General features: G+C 52.4%; 1 protein-coding gene across 2 annotated transcripts in view; it reads left to right on the plus strand.

The window, feature by feature from the left end:
- The window catches only part of SYNJ2 (synaptojanin 2), a 103,632-nt gene that overhangs the window by 6,655 nt on the left and 72,687 nt on the right, over positions 1-24,290 (plus strand). For both annotated transcript variants that reach the window (XM_039252082.1, XM_039252083.1), the window contains exon 2: positions 19,618-19,704. In XM_039252082.1, the coding sequence (XP_039108013.1) occupies positions 19,618-19,704 (87 nt within the window). The remainder of the gene's footprint in view (positions 1-19,617; positions 19,705-24,290) is intronic.

Raw genomic sequence — 24,290 nt, forward strand, 5'->3', positions numbered from 1 at the left:
AATAAATAAATAATAAATAGCTAACATTTATGGAGCGCTTACCATGTACCAGGCTCTGTTCTAACTGGTTGACATGTAATTGATTTATTTAATCCTCACAACGAGGCAGGTATGAATTATGATTCCATGTAACACTTGGAGAAAGTGAGGCACAGACAAGCATGAGAACTTGCATAAGGTTCTACCTCTCCTTAGCGGTGGGGCCATGATTTGAAGAACACCCATAGGCTCTAGAGAACAGCACGTTTAGGAAAATCTCCTCCCTAGAAAAAAAAGAAAAGTCAGTGTATGTACGAAAAAGACTAGCTGTGTCCTGTTGTCTCTGTGCTTATTTTGGGTTTCAAAACACACGTGCAGTCGGTGACGATCAGGGGTGCCGGTGGGCGTAAGCGCCAGTACGACATCCCCGAAGTGACTGGAGTTTCGTCTGATGCTTGTGTAAAGAGGAGCGTCCGGGCCTGGGGAAGCAGCCACCCCTTGCTGAGCAGTGCAGTAATATCACAAAGGGGACATCTTCAAGAGAAGCATGTGGGCTACTGTCCCGCGTTCCAGCAGGGCTGAGGCTCGCATAATATAGTACAATAAGCTATTATACTTCCTTATGGACGTCCCTGGCACCTAGAACAGAGCCTGATTAGGACCCAAAGCTCTGAAGAAAGCCCTAGGCTTCTTAGCATAGAGGCAGCAGTGAGCCCCTGGCCTCCCCAAGGACATGCTTCTGAATGTGAGGACCACCAGACAGATACCATGTTGGACTGGTGTCTTCCTGACGATCTCCTCCTTCTGGAGTGGGGAGAAGTGGCTCAGCGAGCGAACGTATCTTCCTGCCCTGCCTTTGCTTGTCCTGGAGGACCGACCGGGAGGACAGAGCTGTGTTTTGCACCCCAGGTGAGCACTGCACATCTGTCGTGGGCATGGCGCTTGGCAAAGGGCCTGTCCAGGAGGTGAGCCCTGGACATCTGTCGTGGGCGTGACGCTTGGCGAAGGGCCTGTCCAGGAAAGCCAGACGCATCTGGCCAGGTCCTGGGGGAGGGCAGTCCGCACCCATGGCACATGAAGCTTGAGGGCTGCCATTTGCTTGTAAAGCTTCCGGCTTCAGACCGTGACTCCAGGCAGGAGGATTCACTTGGAGCTTATTAGCGAAGGAGGGCAGGCGGGCAGCTCCTTCTGGTGAAACAGTTCTTGGGAGCAATTCCAAAGTATGAATGTCAAAGTCTGAACTTAATTTTGTGGCCGTGTTTGGAGGATAAGAGACTCGCCTGGAGAGCCTCATGTGATATCGTGGGAGCCAGCACTCGATTCTGTTCCTGTGTCTCTGTGCACTTCTGCCCCCCACCCCTTCTCTGGGGCCGAGCCTGATGGAGCAGACCCTCCCTGACTTCCTAGAGCCCCTGTCCAGCCTGACCACAAGCTGCTGTGCTGCTTTGTCCACTTTCCGAGAACAGGCCTCATCTTTTTTTTTTTTTTAATGTTTTGTTAATGTTTATTTTTGAGAGTGAGAGACAGAGACAGAGACAGAACACAAGGAGGGGAGGGCAGAGAGCGAGGGAGACACAGAATCCGAAGCAGACTCCAGGCTCTGAGCTGTCAGCACAGAGCCCGACGGGGGGCTTGATGTCACAGACTGTGAGATCGTGACCTGAGCCGAAGTCGGACGCTCAACCGACTGAGCCACGCAGGCGCCCCGGCAGGCCTCATCTTCTGCCACTTCTGCCCCCTGACGAGGTCTGAGGAGATGCTGAGAGCAAAGCGGATGCTAAGAAATGAAGAAGGACGTTCCTTTGTCCTTTAAAGCAGTGTGAGGTCTCACAAAACAGAATGTGGGCCGCCAAAAGCATTCTTAGTTTTGGACTTGATGTGGGACTGGGTGGGGGGTGGGAGAGCTCAGGGAGTTAACATCTGATGCTCAGACCCGGCATGGGATTGGGATGGTCTGGACACCCATCAGGATCTGGGAAAACGACCAGATTTAAGGTGAGTGGGCACGATGCGCAGTTTCTTCTCTCTGTTGGCCAGCTGCCTTTTTGTATTCAACTTGCATTGACTTATTACTGATTGGTGGTAGTATAACCGGCAGAAAAAATTTAAAAAGCAATAATAATCGAGCTTAAATTAGGGCCACAAAGTAAGGTATTTATTAAAATATCATAAAGCGTGCTGAAGTAATAGCTCCTTTAGTTTGTCCTGATTAATGTCCATTAACATTCTGAAAATCCTACCTTTCAACATAAACATAGCTTTGTTTTTTAACAGTCTGCTCTGGAGGGGGAATTTGTGTGTCTGGGAATGTGTGGTCTAGTTTCAGCAGCTTTACTAACTGTTGCATGAACTTAAGCTTCACCATGAATCTTATCTATGGCTGATAAATTCTGTATGTTGGAAAAACTCTTTAAGAAGAGGAGGCCATTTTCTGCGGCTCCTGCTTCCCAATTAAGAAGAACTGAGGTCAGGCGGAGCCAAGCTGGATCCCGCTGGCAGAAAGCATCATAGAATGCAGTCCCATGGAGGCGCCTGGATGGCTCAGTCGGTTAAGCGTCCGACTTCAGCTCAGGTCATGATCTCACGGTTCGTGGGTTCGAGCCCCGCGTTGGGCTCTGTGCTGACAGCCAGCTCAGAGCCTGGAGCCTGTTTTGGATTCTGTGCCTCCCTCTCTCTCTCTGACCCTCCCCTGCTCACGCTGTCTCTCTCAGAAATAAAAAACATTAAAAAAAAAAAAGAATGCAGTCCCATGTGGTGGCAGTGCACGTGCTCGGGTTCAACAGAACTGTGACACACACATCGCATCACGGCCTGCTTCCATCAGGGACTTGTTTTTATTTAAATGGTGTGGGTAAAGAAAGGAATATTGGAAAACTTGGGCTAGAAACAACTTGCCACCCGCCGGAGACTGAGCCAGGCCCTGGTGACAAGGTCCTTCATAGTGGTATATGCTTATCTTTTACGCAGACCACCAGGAAGGGAGAGGCGGGAGGGGAGGGACCTGTGGCTCAGGGAGGAGGGGCCAGTGGCTCAGGAGGGGTGGAGCCTTTGGCACAGGGAGGAGGAGTCATGGACCAGTGGGGAGGGGCCTGTGGCTCAGGAGGGGAGGGGCCTGTGGCTCAGGAAGGAGGAGTCATGGACCAGTGGGGAGGGGCCTGTGGCTCAGGAGGGGAGGGGCCTGTGACTCTGGAAGGGAGGAACCATGAGCCAGAGGGGGAGAGCTGGTACTGCCCTCCTTTCCTTTACCACCTCCCTTGCTTTCCAAGCTGATCTGTCTAGAGGGAGCACTTTTCTCTAATTCACAGAAAGGCACCGTGTGGGCTGCAGGCTGTCTTGGAAAAAGTAGACCAGCAAAGGCGTTTTTCGAGCTTGTATGGCAGTGATAACATTTGAATCCACCTGTGAAACTGGACATTTACAACTTACCCCTGAAACATAGGGGCACCTCACGGAGGCGTGAGGCGCCTGGATGGCCCAGTCTGTTGGGTGGCCAACTTCGGCTCAGGTCAGGATCTCATGGTCTGTGGGTTTGAGACCCGCATCGGGCTCTATGCTGATAGCTTAGAGCCTGGAGCCTGCTTCCGATTCTGTGTGCATTTCTCTCTCTGCCCCTCCACTACTTGCTCTCTGTCTCTGTCTCTCTCAAAAATAATAAACATTAAAAAAAAAATTTGGGGCACCTGGGTGGCTCAGTTGGTTAAGCGTCCGACTTCGTTTCAGGTCATGATTTCACGGTTCATGGGTTCAAGCCCCGCATGGGACTCTGTGCTGACAGCTAGCGCAGAGCCTGAAGCCTGTTTCAGATTCTGTGTCTCCCTCTCTCTCTGACCCTCCCCTGTTCACGCTCCCTCTCTCTCTCAGAAATAAATAAAACATTTTTTTAAAAAGCTAAAAAAAAAAGTTAAAAAAGAAAAAAGACCACATAGGAGAAGTGAGGAATTGTAATGACATGCCATTGCCTGTGGACCAATGACTCCAGACTTGGGGGGGGGGGGTTCAGCCAAGTGTCTGACGTCAGCACTCGCCGCCTCAGGCTTCCCATTCCATTTGCTGTCAGGAAATTTATGTAGCTGAGAGCTTATTAGAATTTTGCCTTCAAAGAGAAAGTAGACCCAAATCGAAGACTGGACGTGTGATCCTGTAAGAAAAGTCTACAGGTTGAACTTTGTGACTTCAGTTTCCTTACCGGCCCTCCCCTGGGCCTTCTAGAAGAGGCCTCACCTCAGCCCTGTGGCCTGTGTGTGCTCCTCGCCTGCACACTGTCAAGTCTTATGGTGCAGATGATAAGATTGTGCACACAGAAGCGCTAGGAGACAGATCCTGAAGTATGTGTCAGTGAAATGATACCAGGTCTGGGATTTGTTTGGCAATACTGTGGGAGGCAGATGGAAGGACACATATGCGCGCGCGCGTGCGCGCGCACACACACACACACACACACACACACACACACACACACTGGAGGGGAGGAAACAAGTGAAATGAGCCTGGAAAAATGCTGATAACTCTTGGAGCCAGGTGATAGGTGTGTGGCGGATTGTGAGACTTAGCGAATAAGCTGGCTGCTTTTCAAGCTCAGCAGATAAAAATTAATGGTTCCAAGACACCGTTATTAGTCAATTAGAAATTAGAGTATCAAATAGGAAAAGAAAAAAAAAAAGATTCCACCCCCAGCGACAAGTTTCCGAGAATAAACATAATAAAAGGCCTAAAAGGAGGCCTAAAGAAGGAGGAAGCTATCAAACTTTACTAAAGCATCAAATAATTGGCAAGGTAGACTGTATTCTTTGGTAGGAACATCGACAAGGTAACGAAGTTCTTCTCCAGTTAATCTATAAATGCAAGTATCCGTGAGTAAAATCCAATGAAATTACAATAGCGGTGTGATATAAAACACAACGGGCCGGCTAGAGTATATCTGGGACCCCCCACACCCCCCCACACACTTAAACTAAATGGCAGCGACACGTGGGTGGGGCAGAGACTGTTTCCTCCACTCCGCCCAGCCCTGGCATGTCTGGACCACTCTACCTGCACATATAGCTGGATGCCACCGGCGCCCCGCTGCGTAGGTACAGCGCTGGTCCAGTCACTTGGATGGGCCTCCTAACTAGTGTCCCGGCCACCACTCCCAGGGCTTCCCCAGCCCCTGCGCAGGGACCTGCGCAAGCCCGCACTGCCCACGTCCTCTGCCCTGGCTCCTTCAGTCTCCTTTCTCGCCGTTTCCTGATCTTTCGCCGCATGAGCAGCCCTGACCGGCTCCTGCCTCAGCATCTTGGTACTTGCTGTGCCTTCTGCCTGCGATGCTCTCAGCCCAGACCTCTGCTCGGCTGCAGCCTCCTCATTCAGGGCTAACTCCATGATTTGGGCAAGACTTTCCTGGTCACCCGGCTGAACTACTCCGTGCACTCCACACTCCCCATGGCACCCATTGTCTCTGTTCTGTCACTTGCCTTCTTGTCTTCATACCACTAATTACCAAAAGCAACTTCCTTATTTGCTTTTGGGTACATTGTGTAACGTTGTTTACCGTGAGAGTGCAGGCGCTGTGGGCGCGGGAAGGTGCAGGTTGCATCGTGTCCCCCAAAAAGATACGTTCAAGTCCTAACCCACAGTAACTGAATGTGACCTTACATGGAAATCAGGTCTTTGCAGCAATAGTTAAGACGTAAATTAAGGGTAGGGTGGACCCTTAATCCAGTACGATTGGTGTCCTTATAAAAAAAGAAGATACAGAAACAGACGCACAGAGGGAAGATGGTCATGTGACAGGCAGGGATTGGAGTGACGTCTCGGCCACCAGCCAAGGGCCACCCAGAGTCCCCAGAAGCTAGAAGAGCCAAGGAACGGAACCTCCTCTCTAGCCTTCAGAGGGAGCAGGGCCCTGCTGATACCTGGTCTCAGACTCCCGGCCCCTAGAACCGTGAGAGCATAAATTGCAGTTATTTTAAGTGCCCCAGTTTGTGCTGCTTCATTCCTGCAGCCCCAGGAAACCCCTACAAAGGGCATTGTCTGTCGTGACCGGTACTGTCTTCTCAGCCCTGTCTGGTGTGCGGAGCAATCCTAGAAACACTTCTGAATGATGAAGGAGTGGCAAAAATAGCCCAGAAGGTTTTGAAAAAGATCAGCGAGGATGCACTTGACCTACCATATAGTAAAGCACACTACAAAACCAGAAGACTGGCATAATAGACAACAATCAGTAGAATCGAAGAGAGGGCTGAGAAGAGTCTTATGTCGATAGATTAGTTTATTATAACGGTGATGATGTAATCAAACAGGGAAAAGGTGGAGATTGAACAAATGATATTGGCATCATCGACCAGTGCTATGCCCCATGGGGCTCTTCTTTTATTCAGCCAGATATTCAGATCAGGTTCCCCTCAGACCTTCTAATCTGAAAGGAGGAGGGCAGAAACCTCGGCTTGCCCGCAGGACAGTGCTGGCTGTCCCTCCTCTGGGCAGTGAGTGGCCTCTCCAGGAGCTCCCACAGGTGACTTCTTGACAGCCAGCCATCTGCTAACTAGCTTCTCCCCCCAGCATTAAGCCCTGCACCCTGTAGGAGCCAGTATTCTTTATAAAACCCCAACAGGCTTCCCCTAAGCCCCGAGCCTGCGTGCTCATCAGCAGGGATAATTCACATATGGCTGTTCCCTCTCCGGAAGCAACTGGCAAATTAAGGTCATTTTTACCAAAAGCAATGTTATCTAGTAACATCATTGATGATTTACCTGTATGGAGTTCCTATGTTTTGTTAGGCCCATGCAGATGCTAAGTAAGTTAGAACCCTATATTATATCATACCTTAAAATAAATTACAGAGGCCATTAAGGTTAAATATAAAGAGCCCCAACTTTAACGTATTAGAAGAACATATAAGAGAAGTGTGCACAGTTTCATAATGTGGACAGCCTTTCTAAACAAAGCCTAAAACTCAGAAGTCATAAAAGAAAGAAAAAAACCTGGCAGATTTAAGAAATATTTTTTTTGAAGTATATATATATACACATATATTTCATATATATGTGTATACACATAAATGAACAAATCCTAAATGTACAGCTCCATGAATTTTCACCAAGTGAACACACCCATATCACCAGGGTGAGATCTGGAAACAGAGCGTTGGGGGCACCCAAGGACCCCTGCTCAGCCTTCAACCTGTGTCAGACTGATAGATGGACCACATAAATATTTAAAACTCCAGGATATAAAAAGATACAGTAAACATAGTTTAAAAACCAGCAGCAGCCTGGAAGGAAACTGTGTATTACTATTTGCAACATATAAAAGGGTCCAAGGCTGCTAATCATTGGATATAGAAGAGCTCCTGTAGATCACAAAGAACAAGAAATTTACCAGAAAGTATATCTAAGTCATCCTCAAGAGGAAAAAGACAAACGGCCAAGCCGTGGAGCCAGCACTGCCCATGCCATCTCGGTGCTGGACGGGGGAGTGCTGGTTCTGTTCTCCATTCTTCCATCTTGCCATCTCCCTCCTGTGACTCAGGCATGGAGGCCCCGGGGACAGACACTGCAATCCACCTGGTGTCACCCCTCCCTCCTGGCCCCGCAGCTGTGCCGTCACACCTGTCTCTCCCCTTAGGCCTTGACCCCTTTCCCGGGACACATTTGTTTCTCTCACGCACTGGCTCCCAGGTCAGCTCCCCACAGGCTTCCAGACAAGCCCAGATTTGACTTGTCCTCCAGGGGACACACCTGCTCAGGTTCAAGCCAAGTTCAGCACGAGGAACACCAGGGCCGGGCTTAGGTGCTTGAGCCATGAAGAGCAGGTGTGGTAGGACCGGGAGTAGCAGAGGGTAGAAAGGGGGCCACTTGCCGGGGGTGGGGGCAGGCGGTAGGAATGGCGCCCCATTCACAAAGGGGAGCTGGGGAGGACAAAGTAGGCCCCCAGAAAGGAGTGTGGGGCAGGCAAAGTGTTCATTCCGTAAGGGCGAACTTCCCAGAGAGAGGCTGCCGAACAGAAGGATTGCACAGGTAAATGACGGGGAGTCTGGACATGGCACCCACCCCCTGGAGATGTGCGCCCAGGTTAGCGTGGGACAGGCCATGTGGGAAGTGCAGCTGCCCAGCTAGCCCAGGGATTCCCAAGCACGTGTGACGTGTTCACAGAGCACACGTAACGTCTCCGGGCACACCTGGCTCTCCTGGAGTGCCGTTGGGGAATCGCTCTGTGAAGGGGTTAAGATTGTAAAGTTGGGGTCTGACTCAGCCACAGACTTTTCTGTTTCCAAGGCTGGATGGAGCGAATTCCAGGTACAGAAAGCCTTTGGCCGGTTCGTAAATTGGAGGAGGCAGTTCCCAAATCAACAAAATGCAGTAAGAGGGTCATTTGAGAAGGTGTCTTCTGCCCTTTTGTAAGAACAGTGTGAGTATCTTCCCCCGATGTTGTGTGGGGCCTCTGTGAATCAGCAGGCATGTTTCATCAATAGACATGTATGGAGGGAGAGGCCAAACTAGTGAGTATATGCCCCCAAACATGACTTGTATGGGGGCAGCAGTGCGGATGGCAAAGCACAGTTAATGTGTCTGCTCAGACTTGAACTTGCTTCATGTTTCCTGGGCCCGTGTGCACTGTGTTTGGCGGGGCCGACCCCGCGAGGCTGGAGCCCTGTGTCTTTGTGGCGCATCTAATCCTGGTAAGCAGACTGGTGTCCCCGTCACGTCTCTCAGTGCTGGTTTTCTCCCTAAACAACAGCAGCAACAGTTTTTTAAAAATCAGAGAAGCCTGAGAAGTAAGTTATACCCTGTTTTCCGGATTCTGGATTAAAATATAGAATAGGAATTGGCCTTTTGTAGATGGATGAAGCTTCCAGCTTCCTGGAACTGTGACCCGTGCTCAGCAGACCCCTCACCCGCCAGCCTCCCGGACACTGTCTCGCCTGCACGCACTCCCCCAGACCGAGCCTTGCCGGCGGCAGACAGGCATCCTTGCTGCTCACCGCCACTCTCAGGCCAGGATTCCTCCTCCTCCCCCCCGAAAGGCTGCTCCTGTGGCGCACATGCCTCCTTAGGAAGATCTCCCTTCCTGCTGACCACGCTCTCATTCACAGAGGAGCTGGGCTCCTGGCTCCCTGGGTTCTCCCACCAAAACTCCTGTCCCCATCCCAGGGGAGCTCACTGAGCCCCTTAGCATGGCGCCCCTGCTCTCTGGCCTCTCTCTGGCCTCACCTCCTTCCCGCCGAGCCATCCCGACCCTTCACCTCACACCGCTAGACCTTCCCGGCCCCAGGTATCATACCATCCTGCAACGGGCATCCTTCTCTTCTCACACCTTGGACAGTTCTGCAGCCTCCAGTCCTTAGTGTCTGGGTACCGCAACCTCCCCGCCACCCTCACCGCCCACACACCCACTCCCTTTCCCCGCCCTTCTCTTGCTTGCGGTGCACCTCGTGGCTGTGACCACTCCTGCACACACTCTCCACTGTCTTGCACGCACTCCTCCCCTGGGTGCATGCAGTGCACCCCCCACCCCGCCAAGCCCGGGGTGGGGCCACGCCCCTTTCACCCTACTCATGCGCCCTTGTTGCTGAGTGTGGCTGGAGGAAAACACCAAGGTGCTGACTTGTTGCAGTTTCACAAAGGGTTTTCGGTGCTGATCAGTTACCTTACTGCATTTTCCTACGCAGGCTGCTCTTCTGCGCCGCAGGATGGCTATTTCACATCTTCTCGAGCCTTCGACACCTTGGCCATCTCAGCTAGTGTTTTGCTTCCTATATCACTGAGAAAATAAAAGGAATTAAATGGAGAACTTTCACAAGCCCCTCCACTTAATGTGCTTGCTGGCTCCCGCCACCTTCCCTCTGTTACAGCACAGACCCCCGCTCCTGTTCTCCACCTTTCTTCCCCGTCCCCTCACCCCTTTCAACACTTAGCTCCCACTGCTTCCCCCTCCCCTTCCTAGCCAGGTGATTTCCACCATTAAACCGACAGACAGTGGTATCCCATGTTAAGAAGCCTTCTCTCGGCCCCCCACCCCCGCCTTGTCTATTCCCGTACATGAAGGGGTCATCCGCACGTGCTGTCTCCACTCACCCCGCATCCTCCTGGAATGGACCTCAGCCAGGCTTTGGTACCTGCCACTCCGCCGAAGCCCTTGATCAAGATCCCCATGCCTTCCACCTTACCGGTCCCGCAAGGGTCTGCCCTCCATCCAGCAGCACCACCCAGGTGACCACGCCTCTCGTGAAGCAATCCTCCTTCACCTGGTCTGTACCTGCCTCACTGTAGTTCTCCCTGGCGCTCAGAGCAGCACCTGGCACAGAGTGGACACGTGGAGTCCTTGTTGAGTGATGGAATTGAAGCAGGAAAGGGTGTGACTTTCCCCTTTCTCCTGGCTCTTGCCGGCATGCCCTATAGCATAAGAGGATATATATGGATCACGCTACATGGCTTCTAAGGGGGCATACATGCAAATAGGGCTTCTCTGCAAGGGAGGAGGCTGAGGTGGGGCCGTAGCTGGGCTGGGAGGGACTTTCAGATGGATGGATAACTGAAGAAGGAAGAAGAGAGAGGGATGACCTGAGAAACTGGTTTGGCTAGTTAGAGAAGAAACTAGAAAGGTAACTGTAAATAGAACCTCCAGTGCCAGGCCCAGACCCGTGGACCTAATTTGTTAGTCATAGGAAGCAAAGTGAAGGGCTTGTTATATGAGGGAGTGGTGACATATGAGGACTTGCTCCAGGAGGAGAGCCTCAGCGGGGAGGGGAGAGGAGGAGATGGAAGCCTAGGAATGAGATCTGTGGTCAGGCGGTGAACACTGCCCCCCAAGGATCCGGTCTACAGGATCAGCCCCTATGTACATAGCAAACACGCACATGCTTCTAGAGAAACAGGTATTATTATGCTGGCCTTCTCCTCTGGCCTGGTCACAGCCACAGCTGACCTCAGTGTAGGGAGGGGAGTGTGGAGGGGCCCACCCCTGTTCCACAGATGTTTTCCCAGCTGTGCTTGCAGCTGATAAATTTCCCTTTTATTTTCTCTGGTTGGTTTATGCAGGCTAACAGCCTTGGTGGGAGGCAGTGAATTTACTTAAGTCATGTGTTTTCCAGTGCCTCCCCTCCACCCCCTCCCCACCCTGGCTCTTTAGTGTGGCCTGGACTTTTTTGGTGAGAAAGAGAAGCAGTGACGAGTACAGGAAAGTTTCTTCTTAGGGCTGACGTGTGTCTCCTGGGTTGGCTTTCATCTTGGCTCTCAGGCTTCTGTTACAGACTGATGTTTTGATTGCGCTTTGCTTAGCAACCCTTCTGCACCTCCATCCACCCGCCTGAGCAAAACCATTGTCTTTCTGAAGAGCTGCTTTAGCTCTAAACTGATAAGTCTGGAAGGAACGGTCACAAGCCAGTTTGAACTGAGCTCACGAAGGAGACACTGACCTTGATCTGGATGATGCTAGCCTCCTGAGGCCCTGAAATACAAGAAGGTGGTTTAAAATCATGCACAAGAATGCAGCCGCAAATGGTACCTCAGTCTTGGGCTGTCTGCATTGTTAAACTGACCTACTTATTTTTGTGACATGTGGGCCAGGCTTCACTGGAATTTCCTTATGGTGTGTTCTTGGGGAATATGTTATGAAAGAAAGAAACACGTGCGGCCGCTTTGCTTATTGATCTGGACTGGCTCCCTGCGGACCAGGAATATGGCCTGCGTGGCCCGGGTTTTAAGAAGCAGAGGCACACTCTGGCTACATCGGCCACTCCTCCTGGTGACAGCAGCCCCAGCCTCGGGACATAAGGCCAAGTTTGCCCTGCTTTGGGACAAGCTGCCCATTCCCCGGTAGGCCTAAGTCATGGCTATTTCTCTTCTACTCTCTTGGCCCATTGGCCGTGGGGCTGGGGTGTGTGCCCCCGGTCACCTCTCCACCACCTCCAGACACCCTCCTTCCCTCCTCCATAAAAGCACTCAACTTGGAACGTCAATGTGCAGTGCCTGCTGGAGGTCTTCCAAGGCTCATGCAAACATCTAGGCTGTCCAGACCCCGCGGGGGGTTAGGACAGGAACTCACAGCTTGCTGGCAGGCCAGTGGGGGACACGCGTCTTCTCTGGAGGAGAAGGGGGACACATTCCTCCTAGCGGCCCTGTATGTTCACACGGCCATCTGGAGACCCCAGGCACATTTCACTCATAGATGTGCCTGCCAGGGCTGTTTGCAGAGAAGTCTTACTCCCCACAGAATCCAGTGTCGGGTGGCTGAGCTTCCAAGGTCCCCTCAAAGGACAGGCTCGTTCATTCCAAGAGTGTCCACATGGCCCCATTGTAGTTATTACGGGTCACCTGTGGTTCCTCTCAGTCCACACGTGTACACACACATATATATACATGCCTACACATGCACATGCATGCAGGCACACATGCACACACGTGTACACACTCCTACCCATATACGTGTATACACACACATACACATGCATGCATGTGTGTAAACACAAACATAAATGCATGCATATGCACACCTGCATGTAGGCGTGCACATGCACACACCTACGTGCATGTAAACACATGCACACACAGACGCACACACATATGCACGCACACAAACACGTATACATGTGCGCACACACGCATGTATACACACATCCACACACATGCATGCATGAAACACATCCATGCATTCATGTACACACATGCATATACACACATACACACATGCATGCACATAAATACATATGTACACACACATGTACACACAGACCCACATGCACGTGTGTGAGTGCGTACACACACACACATACACACACGCAGTTCCTCAAAGAATCGCCTCTGCACACTGTCTCCACTTCTGTCTCCCTCTCCATTTAGGGTCTTGCCCCTCGCTCCACATACACTGCTCTTTTCTAGCTCACCAGTGCCCAGCTGGAAGGACAGACACTCTGTCGTCCTGCTGCGGGACAGAGAGCAGCATCTGAACTTGCTGACCACTCCTGTGCCCTTCAGACTCTTTCTTCTCCACCCTCTGGGACACCACGCATGTCCTGTTTTCCTTACATCTTTCTGGACATTTCTCTTCCTTCTACTTGACTTTCGAACGCACTGTTTCAGACACTCACGTCCCAGGTGATCCCCTCCAGTCTCCGGATTTTAAAGACCTTCTATGGGCTGGGGCCCCCGTTTGTGTCTTCGGCTAGACTTCTCTGCCAGGCTCCAGGCTGGAGCTGCTGTGCCCTCGAGGTCTGTGCTGGGGCTCCTGGGGGCACCGCAGGCTCGCCCGCCTGCCCCGAGCTCCTGGCGCTCCCCCCAGGCCTGGCCTGTCAGTCCCCACCTCCCGGCGACGGCCGCCCCAGCCTTCCCGCTGTGCGGGGGAGACACCTGGCATCATCCTTGGATCTGCTCTTGCTCTCCTATCCCACAGCCAGTCTGTCCACAGTCCTTTTGGTTTGACCTTCAGAATACATGCAGGTACCTGATGATGTTAAGGAATGTGGTTAAAGTTTTTTAGATGTGATGATGGCATTGTAGTTGCATTTATTTTATTTATTTATTTTTTAAACAGTTTATTGTCAAGTTGGTTTCCATATAACACCCGGTGCTCATCCCCACAAGTGCCCTCCTCCCTGCCCATCTCCCCCCTCCCCTCCCCCCACCCCCATCAGCCCTCAGTTTGCTCTCGGCATTCAAGGGTCCCTCATGGTTTGCCTCTCTGGTTGCATATCTTTCAGAGATTCTTACTGAAATATTTATAGGTGAAATGATGGGAAGTTTGGGCTTTGCTCAGAATAACCTAGGGCAATGATTTCTACCTGAAGGACTGATTAAAACAGATTTCTGAGTCTCAAGGCCAGGGTTTCTGACTCAGTGGGGCTGCAGTGGGCCCAATAATTTGTTTTTTTAATGCCAGTTGATGCCTGTTATCTCAGGCCCACATTATGAGACCCACTGATCTAAGGTACAGGGAGGTGGGGGCGGGGGATGGGAGTGCAACAGGAGGGCTGGTAGCGGGAAGGTGGTACAGTCAGGGCAGTGTGGGCACGTAGGGTTGTTACAGTGCTCTGCGTTTCTCTGGAAATGTCCATAGTAAAAAAGCATGTGTTTGCATATAGGTGTGTGTGTGTGTGTGTGCACGTCCCCAGAATCTGACTGTTTCCCAACACCTCCACTGCTACCACCCTGGTCCAAGCTAGCATCGCCTCTTGTCTGGATCATTCTTATGCTTCCTAAGGGACGTCCTTGCTCTTCCCCCTTGCCGCTCTAGGGTCTGTTCTCAACAGAGCAGCCAGAGCAGTCCTCAAAACGCTGCAATGGTCCCTGTCCCTCAGAATGGAACCCCAAGTCTTTTTTGACCTACAGGGCTCTTTGCAATGGATCCCCTACTCCATTTCCTCTGTCAGACACTGAGCTCCTTGCTGGTCCTTGGATATGTCAGGAATTTGCTTCTGCCTCAGGACCTTTACACATGATCTCCTGGGCCTGTAGTACCCACCTTCCACCTTCACTCAGCCATCCCTCTCATTCCCTTCAAGCCTGCGTTTGAAAGTCACTGTTGCGATGAGGCCTCAGACTGTGATATAAAATCTCTCTCTCAGACACACACACACACACACACACACTTTTTACCCTGTTCCCTGCTCACGTTTTCTCCTTAGCCCAGATCCCTGCCTGTATTGTGCTTACTGAGCTGGTCTGTTCCCCTTGGCAGGAAGCTAGCACGGTACCTGGCGTCGAGGAGGCCCCGCCGCCGCCCACCTTTATGGACGTGTGGCTTGGCAGTGCCGCTGTTCCTGGCTCCCGCCCCTCCCGGGTTGGCCTCCATTGTCATCTCACATCCATTCATGACACACGTTCCTTCCTTGCGACACTGCCAAATGCGTGCCTCGGCCAGCCCTGCTGTAGATGGGTTTTGTCCGTTTGGTTTGCTGCCGTGTGCGTGTCTAGGCCGGCGCCGGCCGCGGTAGGCTCTCAGGACGCTTTCGCTGGGTGCGAGGCTGAGGACCAGGGGCAACGGGGGCCTGAGGAAGGGGGGGGAGAGTCAGCGAGGGGACTTTCCTTAAAGGCTGGAAATCCGTGGCGGTGGGAGGGGAGGCGAATTGCATTCTAACACGGAGAAACTGACAGGAAATGCAACTGAAGTGTGAAAGACGGGAATAGTCTATTTCGGGGGCATTAAGAAAAGAAGGGCAGGAGTTGCAAACGGGCAGGCCAAATACGGTCTGCAGAGGTGTGTGCGGCCCACACGGTGCCTAAAATAAATGTGGATTGGTTGCCAGCATCGAAAAATCAGGAGTGTCCTATTTCTCTCGAAAAACTGGCAGCTCGCTGGCACAGGGCTGGGCCGGAACTGACCATCTGCCCCCCGTTAGAGGGGCTGCGTGTCCTCTGGTCACCCGAGCAGCTTCATTCGCTCGTTACCTGCCTCGTGCTTACAGACATTCGAGCTCTGAGCTCCCTTTTCAAGAGCAAAATGGATGATGGATTTCTTCTTCCTTCTAATCTGAGGAAATATAGCTGTTTGGGACACGGAGGGGTGTTGGGCGATTTTGGAACAAGCTGCCCGAGAGGCCAGGCCGCTAGGAGTGCGGGTGGGGGGGGAGGGGCATTGAAGGCAGAGCAGGGGTCTGCACTGTGGGAGCCGAACAAGCCTGCTTGTACACGCTGAGGGTCAGAATGCGCATTGGAGAAGAGGAAACCAGAAACTAAGCTTACAGGAGAGACAGTGTGCTGAGGGGGTCTGGGCTGGCTCAGGGCGCCTGGGTGGCTCAGTCCATTAAGCATCTGGCTTCAGTGCAGGTCATGATCTCGTGGCTCATGGGTTCGAGCCCCATGTTGGGCTCTGCGCTGGCAGCTCAGAGCCTGGAGCCTGCTCCGGATTCTGTGTCTCCCTCTCTCTCTGCCCCTCCCCCACTCATGTTCTGTCTCCCTCTCAAAAATAAATTAAAATGAATTTTAAAAATAAAAATAAAAAAAGAAGAAGAGGAGACACAGAGACACACAGCCGGAAGAAGGTCACGTGAAGATGGAGGCCCCCTAGGGACTGGAGTGAGGGATAGGGAAGCCAGCGATCGCCGAGGACTGACGGCCACCCCCGAAGCCCGGAGGATACAGGAAAGGATCTTCCCCAGGAGCGGTCAGAGGGATCCCCGCCCCCGCCGACACCTGCTTCAGGCTTCTGGCCTTCTGCACTGGGAGACGGTAGCGTTTTGTTTGCAGTGAATCTGTGGACGAACAGCATCTTGTCATGAGCCTGCACACCCAGTAGGGGGTGATTTGCCAGGAGCTCCCGCACGGGAAGTCCGCTATAAAAGATGTCTCTGTTGGGAAGGCAGTAGCTCATCGGATCTGAATGGGACACGGCGATCCTGCGTTGTTGTGCTTGCATGTCTGGTAAATATGAGGAGGAAGGGGACGCCTGGGGGGCTCAGTCGGTTAAGTGTCCGACTTCAGCTAAGGTCATGACCTCACAGTTCGTGGGTTCGAGCCCCACATCAGGCTCTGTGCTGACAGCTCAGAGCCTGGAGCCTGCTTCAGATTCTGTGTCTCCCTCTCTCTGCCCCTCCCCTGCTTGCACTGTCTCTTTCTCTCTCTCAAAAATAAACATTTAAAAAAATAAAAAATAAATATGAAGACGAAGGGGCACCTGGGTGGCTCAGTCGGTTAAGCATCCAACTTCAGCTCAGGTCATGATCTCATGGTTCGTGGGTTCGAGCCCCACGTCGGGCTCTGTGCTGACAGCTAAAAGCCTGGAGCCTGCTTCGGATTCTGTGTCTCCCTCTTTCTCTCTGCCCCTGCCCTGCTCACACTCTGTCTCTTTCTCTCTCTCAAAAACAAATAAAACATTAAAAAATAAATAATAAATAAATACAAGGATAAAGATCCTTTTTTAAATTTGTACTGGTTTACTTTTCCTGGTGAGGGGGGCTGTGATGCACACGCTGGTCACCTGTGGCGGCAGGGCAGGCCATCAGTTTTATTCCCGCAACCCGGCCTTGTGGGCGTGTCCCCACCTCTGATGTGTGGACTCCACCACATCGCTCTGGGGAGCAGTTTCCCGATGTTTTGTTTTCTTTGGTCAGGATTGTTTGCAGAGGTAGTGCACGCACAGAGTCCTCCCCGTCACTGGTTAACAAAATGAGAACGCGATGATTCTCGTCACTCAAGGATTCTGTTTGAAGGCTTTGTAAAGCTCCGAGGGTTGAAATGCATATATGTTTGTGTCTGAATTACCCTCCTGCTTTGCCAGCTTGTGTACTGAGATGAGAGCCACCAGCCGCCTGGTTTACCCCTCCTGGCTCTGCCCGCAGCACCTGGATGCCGAGACCCCAGTTTGGCCATGCCTGTGGCCCATAGGGGGACATTCGTCTCCCTGTGAGCCTGGGTTTTCATGGCTTTACTTGTCCCAGAGCAGGGAACAGGCCCATTTCCAGGAGGACTCTGTAGGTACGTGACACAGTGCTAGGCCCTTAACAGTGGGCTTGCTGGGCGCCTGGATGGCTCAGTCGGTTAAGTGTCTGACTTCAGCTCAGGTCATGATCTCGTGGTTCGTGGGTTTGAACCCCACGTTGGGCCCTGTGCTGACAGCTCAGAGCCTGGAGCCTGTTTCAGATTCTGTGTCTCCCTTTCTCTGTCCCTCCCCTGCTCGCACTCTGTCTCTGTCTCTCAAAAAACACTAAAAACATCTTTAAAATAAATGAATAAATAAATAAACTTAAAAAAAAATCCAGTGGGCTTGTTTGGGCAAAGGCTGCTGTTCATCTCGGCCAGGAGTAGATGCGGGGAGTGGAGAGGATACCTCGTCCCCTCACCCGTCGTCGGTGGGGGTGGGAGGCCTGTGGCCTCCAGGAAATGGGCCGTGGCCATCTGAGGGCCCCTAAGATGTTAGTGTCCTAATCCTGAGTCCCTGTGACTCTTACCTTGCATGGCAAAAGGGACCCTGCCGACGTGAGTAAGTTACGGAGACTGCTGGGTTGCCTGGGTAACTCACAGGGGCCCTTAAACGAGGAAGGAGGTAGTGGGAGAAGCAGCAGTGGGAGCAGAGCCCCCAGGAGTGATGTAGTCGCTCGCTTTGAAGGTGGGCTGGGCCCCGGGGGCCCAGAGGCACAGACGGCCTCTAGATGCTGGAAAATGCCAGGAAGCGGGGTTTCCCAGAGCTTCCAGGGGAACACAGTCCTGCCGACACTGATTTTAACCCAGTAGAACCCATTTCAGAGACTTCACACCTGCCTGGTTGTCAGCTCATGAATGTGTGCTGTTTGGAGCTCCTGGGTCTGGTCATTTGTTACCACAGCAGCAGCAGGAGACTAGTGATCACGCGCCTCCTGGCCGCCCCACCTCTGAACCCGGCCGGTGGAGGAGGTGGGATGTGGCCCCCAGTGTTCCTCTGCCCTCCCCCCAACCCTAACCAATCAGAAAAGCCCATGTGAGTATTGGGGGAAATGTTTATTACACTGGTTCTTAGCCTTTTCAGTGTCGCTAACTCCTTTGAGATTCTGACAAAAACTCTGCCTCCAGCCCCATAAAAATGTACATCCAGGGGGTACCTGGGGGTACAGTTGGTTGAGTGTCTGACTCTTGGTTTCTGCTCAGGTCATGATCTCAACAGTTCGTGAGTTCGAGCCCCACATCGGGGTCCTCACAGACAGTGCAGAGCCTGCTTGGGATTCTCTCTCTCTCTCCCTCTCTCTCTGCCCCTCCCCCCCACTTGCTTGCCTGCTCTCTCTCAAAATCAACAAATAAACTCTAGCATCCAGATATTTTGCACACAGTTGTAGAGGTTGTGCAGACCCCCCCAAACCGATCTCGCGGAGCTACAGTGACTGCCGGGCCTTCGTCCGTCACCCCAGATTAGGAGTTTGCCTATCACAGTAATTCAGAGGCTGAGTGGCTGCTTTCCTAGTAAATCTCCCTCCTGCTGTTTGCCAGGCCCTTATTTGAGGATTCATCCAGGGTTTGTTTGTTTGTCTGTCTGTCTGTTTGTTTCATTCTCTGCTTGTGGAAACATTTTTCAGAGAAGGGGTCCGAGGGCCTGCCGCTGTAAATGCCGGATGGGTCTTGGCGACCTTGTGGGTCACGGGCTCCCTACTCCAAGTGGTCCTTCTCTCTGTCATGTCCGCTTTCTTATCTTGCTCTCAGCCTGGGTGGTGTCTTGTCCTGAGCCCTGGTGGTAACTGCTAAAGACCTGGGGTCTCTGCTCATGTGGCTTCCCTTGGGCCCAGGCCTGGGGTGCCTGGGGCACGTGGGTCTTCTGCTCAGCCTCCCTTGTGTCAGCAGGTCCTTGTGGAGAGAGGGGCACTCGCAGGACGAGCCTCCAGCAGACAGTATTTAGGGAGGAAGGTCTTCCCCATCGGGTACCGATGACGCACTCCTGTTCCAGAGCCTGAGGACAGGGGCTGAGCCCGAGGCACCTGCTCCTGGCTTGCACCTCAGCGCCTCCGGCCTCTGCCGGGGACTCTCCTCGCCCTCCCCAGGCCCCTGGGAGCTGTGGGCGCTTCCAGAGAGCAAGCTTTGGGTGGGAAGGTCTAAATCTCTGCAGCTCGGTGATTCGCTGATCATAAAACCTCCACACACGTTACTTGGGGCTGAGCTATTGTCTCTGCGTTTTCTTTTCCGAGTGGGTGGGGAGGAGGCTGCAGTGAAGTAAGTCCAGCAGGAGACCCAGGCTGATGCTGTCTGTGATGTGCTTCTCCCCTAGCTCCGGAAGAGAAGGACGTCATTAAAGGCCAGTATGGAAAGCTCACGGATGCTTATGGCTGCCTGGGGGAGCTCAGGTTAAAATCTGGTAAGTCCCCGATCACGCAGAACAGCAGCTGTCAGAGCATCTGATGCTAGACTTCTGGGGTGCCAGGCAGAGCTCCTCTCCTGCTCATTTGGAAAGACTGCCGGATTTAGGCGTTTCGTTTCAGCTGTTAGGATCTTTTAAAACGTTTCTTTATTTCTGCTGTGCCTGCTCCTCCCTGCGGGGAGGAGGTCAAGGTGAATGAGGAGGAGGATTGTGTGCAAAGGAGCTCACCTTCATTGCTCGCCCTCCAGGACCAGAGTTCTTCCAAAGTCAGGTCTGTGGGGTGTGCCCAGGGGGTTGTTCCTCATTTACAAGGGATCTGTACTCTGGAAAGGGTGGATGTAGGAGGTCAGAAGCCCCCCGGACTCACGGGGTGTCCTGGAGAAGAGCGGGGACCAGGTGTGTCGACTAGGCAGAGAAGCCCAGAGCACCTGCCACTGACGCCGAGAGTGGGGCGTGAGGGACAGGAAAGGGAGGTGCATGTAAAAACGGGCCATGTAGTCTGACTTGGAAAAAGCAGAGAACGAGCAGGGACAAGTGGGCATCTCAGTGTGAGACCCTTGGGGCTGAGCCGCCAGCTGGGCTGCTGTTGGGGGGTCCCAGCCTTTCCGTGGGGCCCCTGCGTTGTCACCTCTGTGTTCCTGGATCTCATGGGAGCCCTGGCGCACTTGTGGGTCTGCGGCCACCACTTCCTTTCTCCTCTTTTGGCCACCTGACTTATGTTGACCCCACCCAGTAGCTCCAGGGACATTTGGGGCCAAGACCAGGACACAGGTGACATCCCTCATTCTTAGTGCTGCTTATCAAAATGAGAGGTGGCTGTGAGGTGACCAGATTCGGGCATGCGGCGCTCCCTGAGCCCAGCGTGTAACGGCTCCACGCCTCCCCCAGCAGCTGTGTTCAGCGACCCACGAGTTCCTAAGCCGACAGAATAGCACTGCTGTTTGCCGTTACTTTTCTGGGTCTTTCTTTCATGGGATGGTTTCTCCTGAACTATGATGATTGCATGGATCATTTTCAAATAGTGCATAGGGGAAGCATTCAGTATTCCACAACAAATGCATTACTTAAATGTCTGTTTTGTCCCAAGGGCTAGATATACATGAACTTATTTAATCCTAAAGGTAAGCCAATAAGATGTTGCGTCTTTCCCACTGTTTATAGTAATGGAAACAGGCTCAGGGGTTAAAGTAATTGCCTAAGGTAAGAGTATAGCTAGGATTCAAAGCCAGATCTAGTGGTCTCCATACATGGCTTTTTCCAGGAAAATGGGCTGCCTGACAGGATTTTTCCCCACAGTGCTTTTTCCAAGGTTATGAAAAATGCCTGTGGTCCCAGCCTCAGTGATGATGATGTAAGAATGACATTAACCTTCTTATCCTGTACTTACACTGTTTTAAGTATTTTAATATATTAACTTGGTTCTCGCTACAGCCTGAAAGATAGGCGCCATTACTGTCCCGCTTCGCAGACAAAGAGAAGCCCAGAAAACTTAAGTGCTGTATTTTGTCTACTCTGTGACATATATATATTTTTTTTACATTGTAGTGTCTTGGCTCTTAGGATACGTTACAGTTGTTGACATCTTCCAGTTATAACTGGCAGTGTTTTTCTCCTAAATAAATTAACGATCCACTTTGCACCTGACCAAGACCCAGATTTAGCGCAGCGCAGCCGCTTGCCTAACGTTGGAAGGTGGTGACCTGGGTTTTAAACTTGTGCCTTCTGGTGCCTGGGGCTCTTTTCAGCCATTCGGCTGTTCTGTCTTGAAAGTGGGCAGAAACCGGTCAGCCCCCAGAGAAACATTGTCAGAGGGGCCAGGGTGACCGCGGGGTGACCTGCCCAAGGGACACAGTAGGAGAGCCATCCCAGGGCAGGATGTGGTGAGAGGTGACCAACTCCTAGAGCTGCAAGACCCTCCTCCCTTCCCGCAGTCACCCCCTCCCCGCAGCCCCCACCCTTCCCCGGCACACGGCATGGGGGGGGGGCTGGGCGAGAGCAGGGCCATGCCCCTGGCATGGAAGCCGGTTAGGTCCCCCGCGCCCATTTCTCCTGTCCTCTGAATACGCCCAGCCCCGCCTGCCCGAGTCACCCTCCGGGGTGGGCTGCCGAAGCTCTCCGAGGAGGGGAGGATGTCAGGACCATTGGCCTGTTTTCAGCACATCCCTGGGAGGGCCCTTAGGGCATCTGAAGGATGGAAGGAAGGGGCTTATAATCGACTTTTTCACTTTTTCAAATCCCCTTCCGTTCCACGAGGGAGGGCTTGCTCGGTTTTCTTTTCCTGCTGGAAGCCCCCAGCCCAGAACTATTAGGTCTTCTTCTCACCTGTTGAGGCTGCCGGCCAGTGCACGGTGAAATCCCAATTTTGTTGCCACCAAGACAGGCAGCCCGAGTTGGGGGCGGGCCTCCCTTCTGATTGTTTCAGGCTGAGCTTCTCTGGACGAAGAAAGATACTTCCCCTCAGGCTGGTCACTGGGGGGCAAGTTGTTCAATTTCAATCTGCTTAAGCGAAAATAGCTTTTTTACGTTAGAAATGAAGAAACATGCACAGAAATTACATAGAAGCTTTATCCCCGGTTCCTAGGTTTACATGGAGAGCGTGAGTCTCTCCTTCCTCTCTGAAGTGCCTGTGGGAAGGGGGCGGAGCCCCCCCCAATTAGCCAGGGAGTCAGCTTCCTGATGCATCCGTGAAACAAAGCATAGAAAGTGAGATTATAGCAGTCACAAAAATTTATCCCAATGATTACAGGGATTTAACTCCCTTCTTTTTTTTTTTTAAAATGTTTTATTTATTTCTAGGAGAGAGAGAGAGAGAGACAGCGTGAGCAGGGGAGGGTCAGAGAGAGAGGGAGTCACAGACTAGAACAGGCTTCAGGCTCTGAGCTGGCAGTCAGCACAGAGCCCGACGCGGGGCTCGAACCCACGCACCGCGAGATCATGACCTAAGCGAAAGTCGGACGCTTAACCGACTAAGCCACCCAGGCGCCCCGATTTAACTCCCTTCTAACCTCAGCTCTCACAGCCTCCCTGTTTCATAGCCTCAAGGGCTGAGTCCGTGGAGGTCTGCACTGAGCTGTGTCCTCCCGACTTCTGGAGTACCCAGCCAGAAGCCCACCCTGCTAGCTTCCCTCTCCTGCTTCACAACAGACTCACCTTCTGGATTTATTCATCTCCCTAGGGCCGTTTTCCCACCTGCAAAATCGGGAAAACTGCCTCATCTCTATATTACATAATTCAAAAGAGATTCATAGGGGAGAATGAACACAGTTGAACGCGGGTACTGAGCGGGAGGCCTGGCCTGCAGCGGGGTCCCTCTGGGTGAACTAGGTGTGGGGTAGAGGTCAGGTCACTGACTCCTGGTGGGTGGTCAGTCTGCAGACAGGCTAGTGTAGGGCTGACCTATGTGGGCAGTCACTGCAAAATGAAAAGTCTCTGGAGAAGGAGATTTGAAAGTGTTTAGTTTTGTTTTTATCTTATTTTAATGTTTATTTTGGAGAGAAAGGGAGAGCGTGGAGGAGGGGCAGAGAGAGGGGGAGACACAGAATCTGAAGCAGGCTTCAGGTTCCATGCTGTCGGCTCAGAGCCCGATGCAGGGCTCAAACCCACAGACGGTGAGATCATGACCTGAGCCGAAGCTGGAGGCTTAATGGACTGAGCCACCCAGGTGCCCCTGATAGTCTTTAGTCTTGACATCAGGGTCTACAGTGTTCTCCAGAAATTCTTGAAATGGTATGGCCTTCATCAGTCTTAGAATAATTTATTACCTATCTGCAGTGGGGTGCTGGTAAATATTTGACATCCCGCTCTCTGGGGGGCAAAAGCCCTGATATGTGGTATTTGCCAATCTCCGTGGCATAGACAGCCCGCCTCTGGCTGGTTTCAGCCTCCAGTGCGGAGCTGGGGAAAGATGTGCACAGCAGGCTCCCGTGAGCTGGTGGAAGCCGCCAGCACACTGATGTCTGCACCACTTTCGTGTTCTAGAAAGGGAAGATGAAAGAGATCCTTGAAACTGTGCATGTGGATACAGGGTATTTAGAATTCTGAGCTTGTCGGTATGAGGGGAGGCCTTGGGGACCCTCTGGCTAAAGCGCCCAGAGCTCCTGCTGTGCCTACAGCTTATGTGGGAGAGTGTCCTGCATGAGCAGGACAGATGAGGCGCCTGTGGGAGCCCCGGGCTTGGGACTGGCACGAACCTGGCTAGGGAGTGAGCTCCGAGGCTGAGCAAATAGAGAAATGCCAGCACAGGGGAAGCCAGAGGCCCAGCGGACAGAACACACCCCGCATTGTCCCTGCACAAACGGCATTGTGTCTGCGCGTGACTCATGGTGACCCTAGCGCCAGGCCTGCCCAGCCAGATGACAATGGCCACAGCTCGATAAGACACGGACCCCGTTCCTGCAGGGGCCAGGGGGTTTGGGGCAGCTGTGCCTTGGGGTTGGGCTTTGGAGGCGGCCCTCTCGAGGGAAAGAGTTCCTAAAACCGGCACTGAGGTCGCCATGGTTTTTTGTGTGCGGTAAAATATACAGAAGATGAAGTTTCCCATGTGGACTAATTTTAAGTGTAGAGTCAGTGGCATGAAGGATGTT

Source organism: Hyaena hyaena, unplaced genomic scaffold (assembly GCF_003009895.1).
Source record: "Hyaena hyaena isolate Hyena2069 unplaced genomic scaffold, ASM300989v1 scaffold_405, whole genome shotgun sequence".
NCBI classification, from domain to species: Eukaryota; Metazoa; Chordata; class Mammalia; order Carnivora; family Hyaenidae; genus Hyaena; species Hyaena hyaena.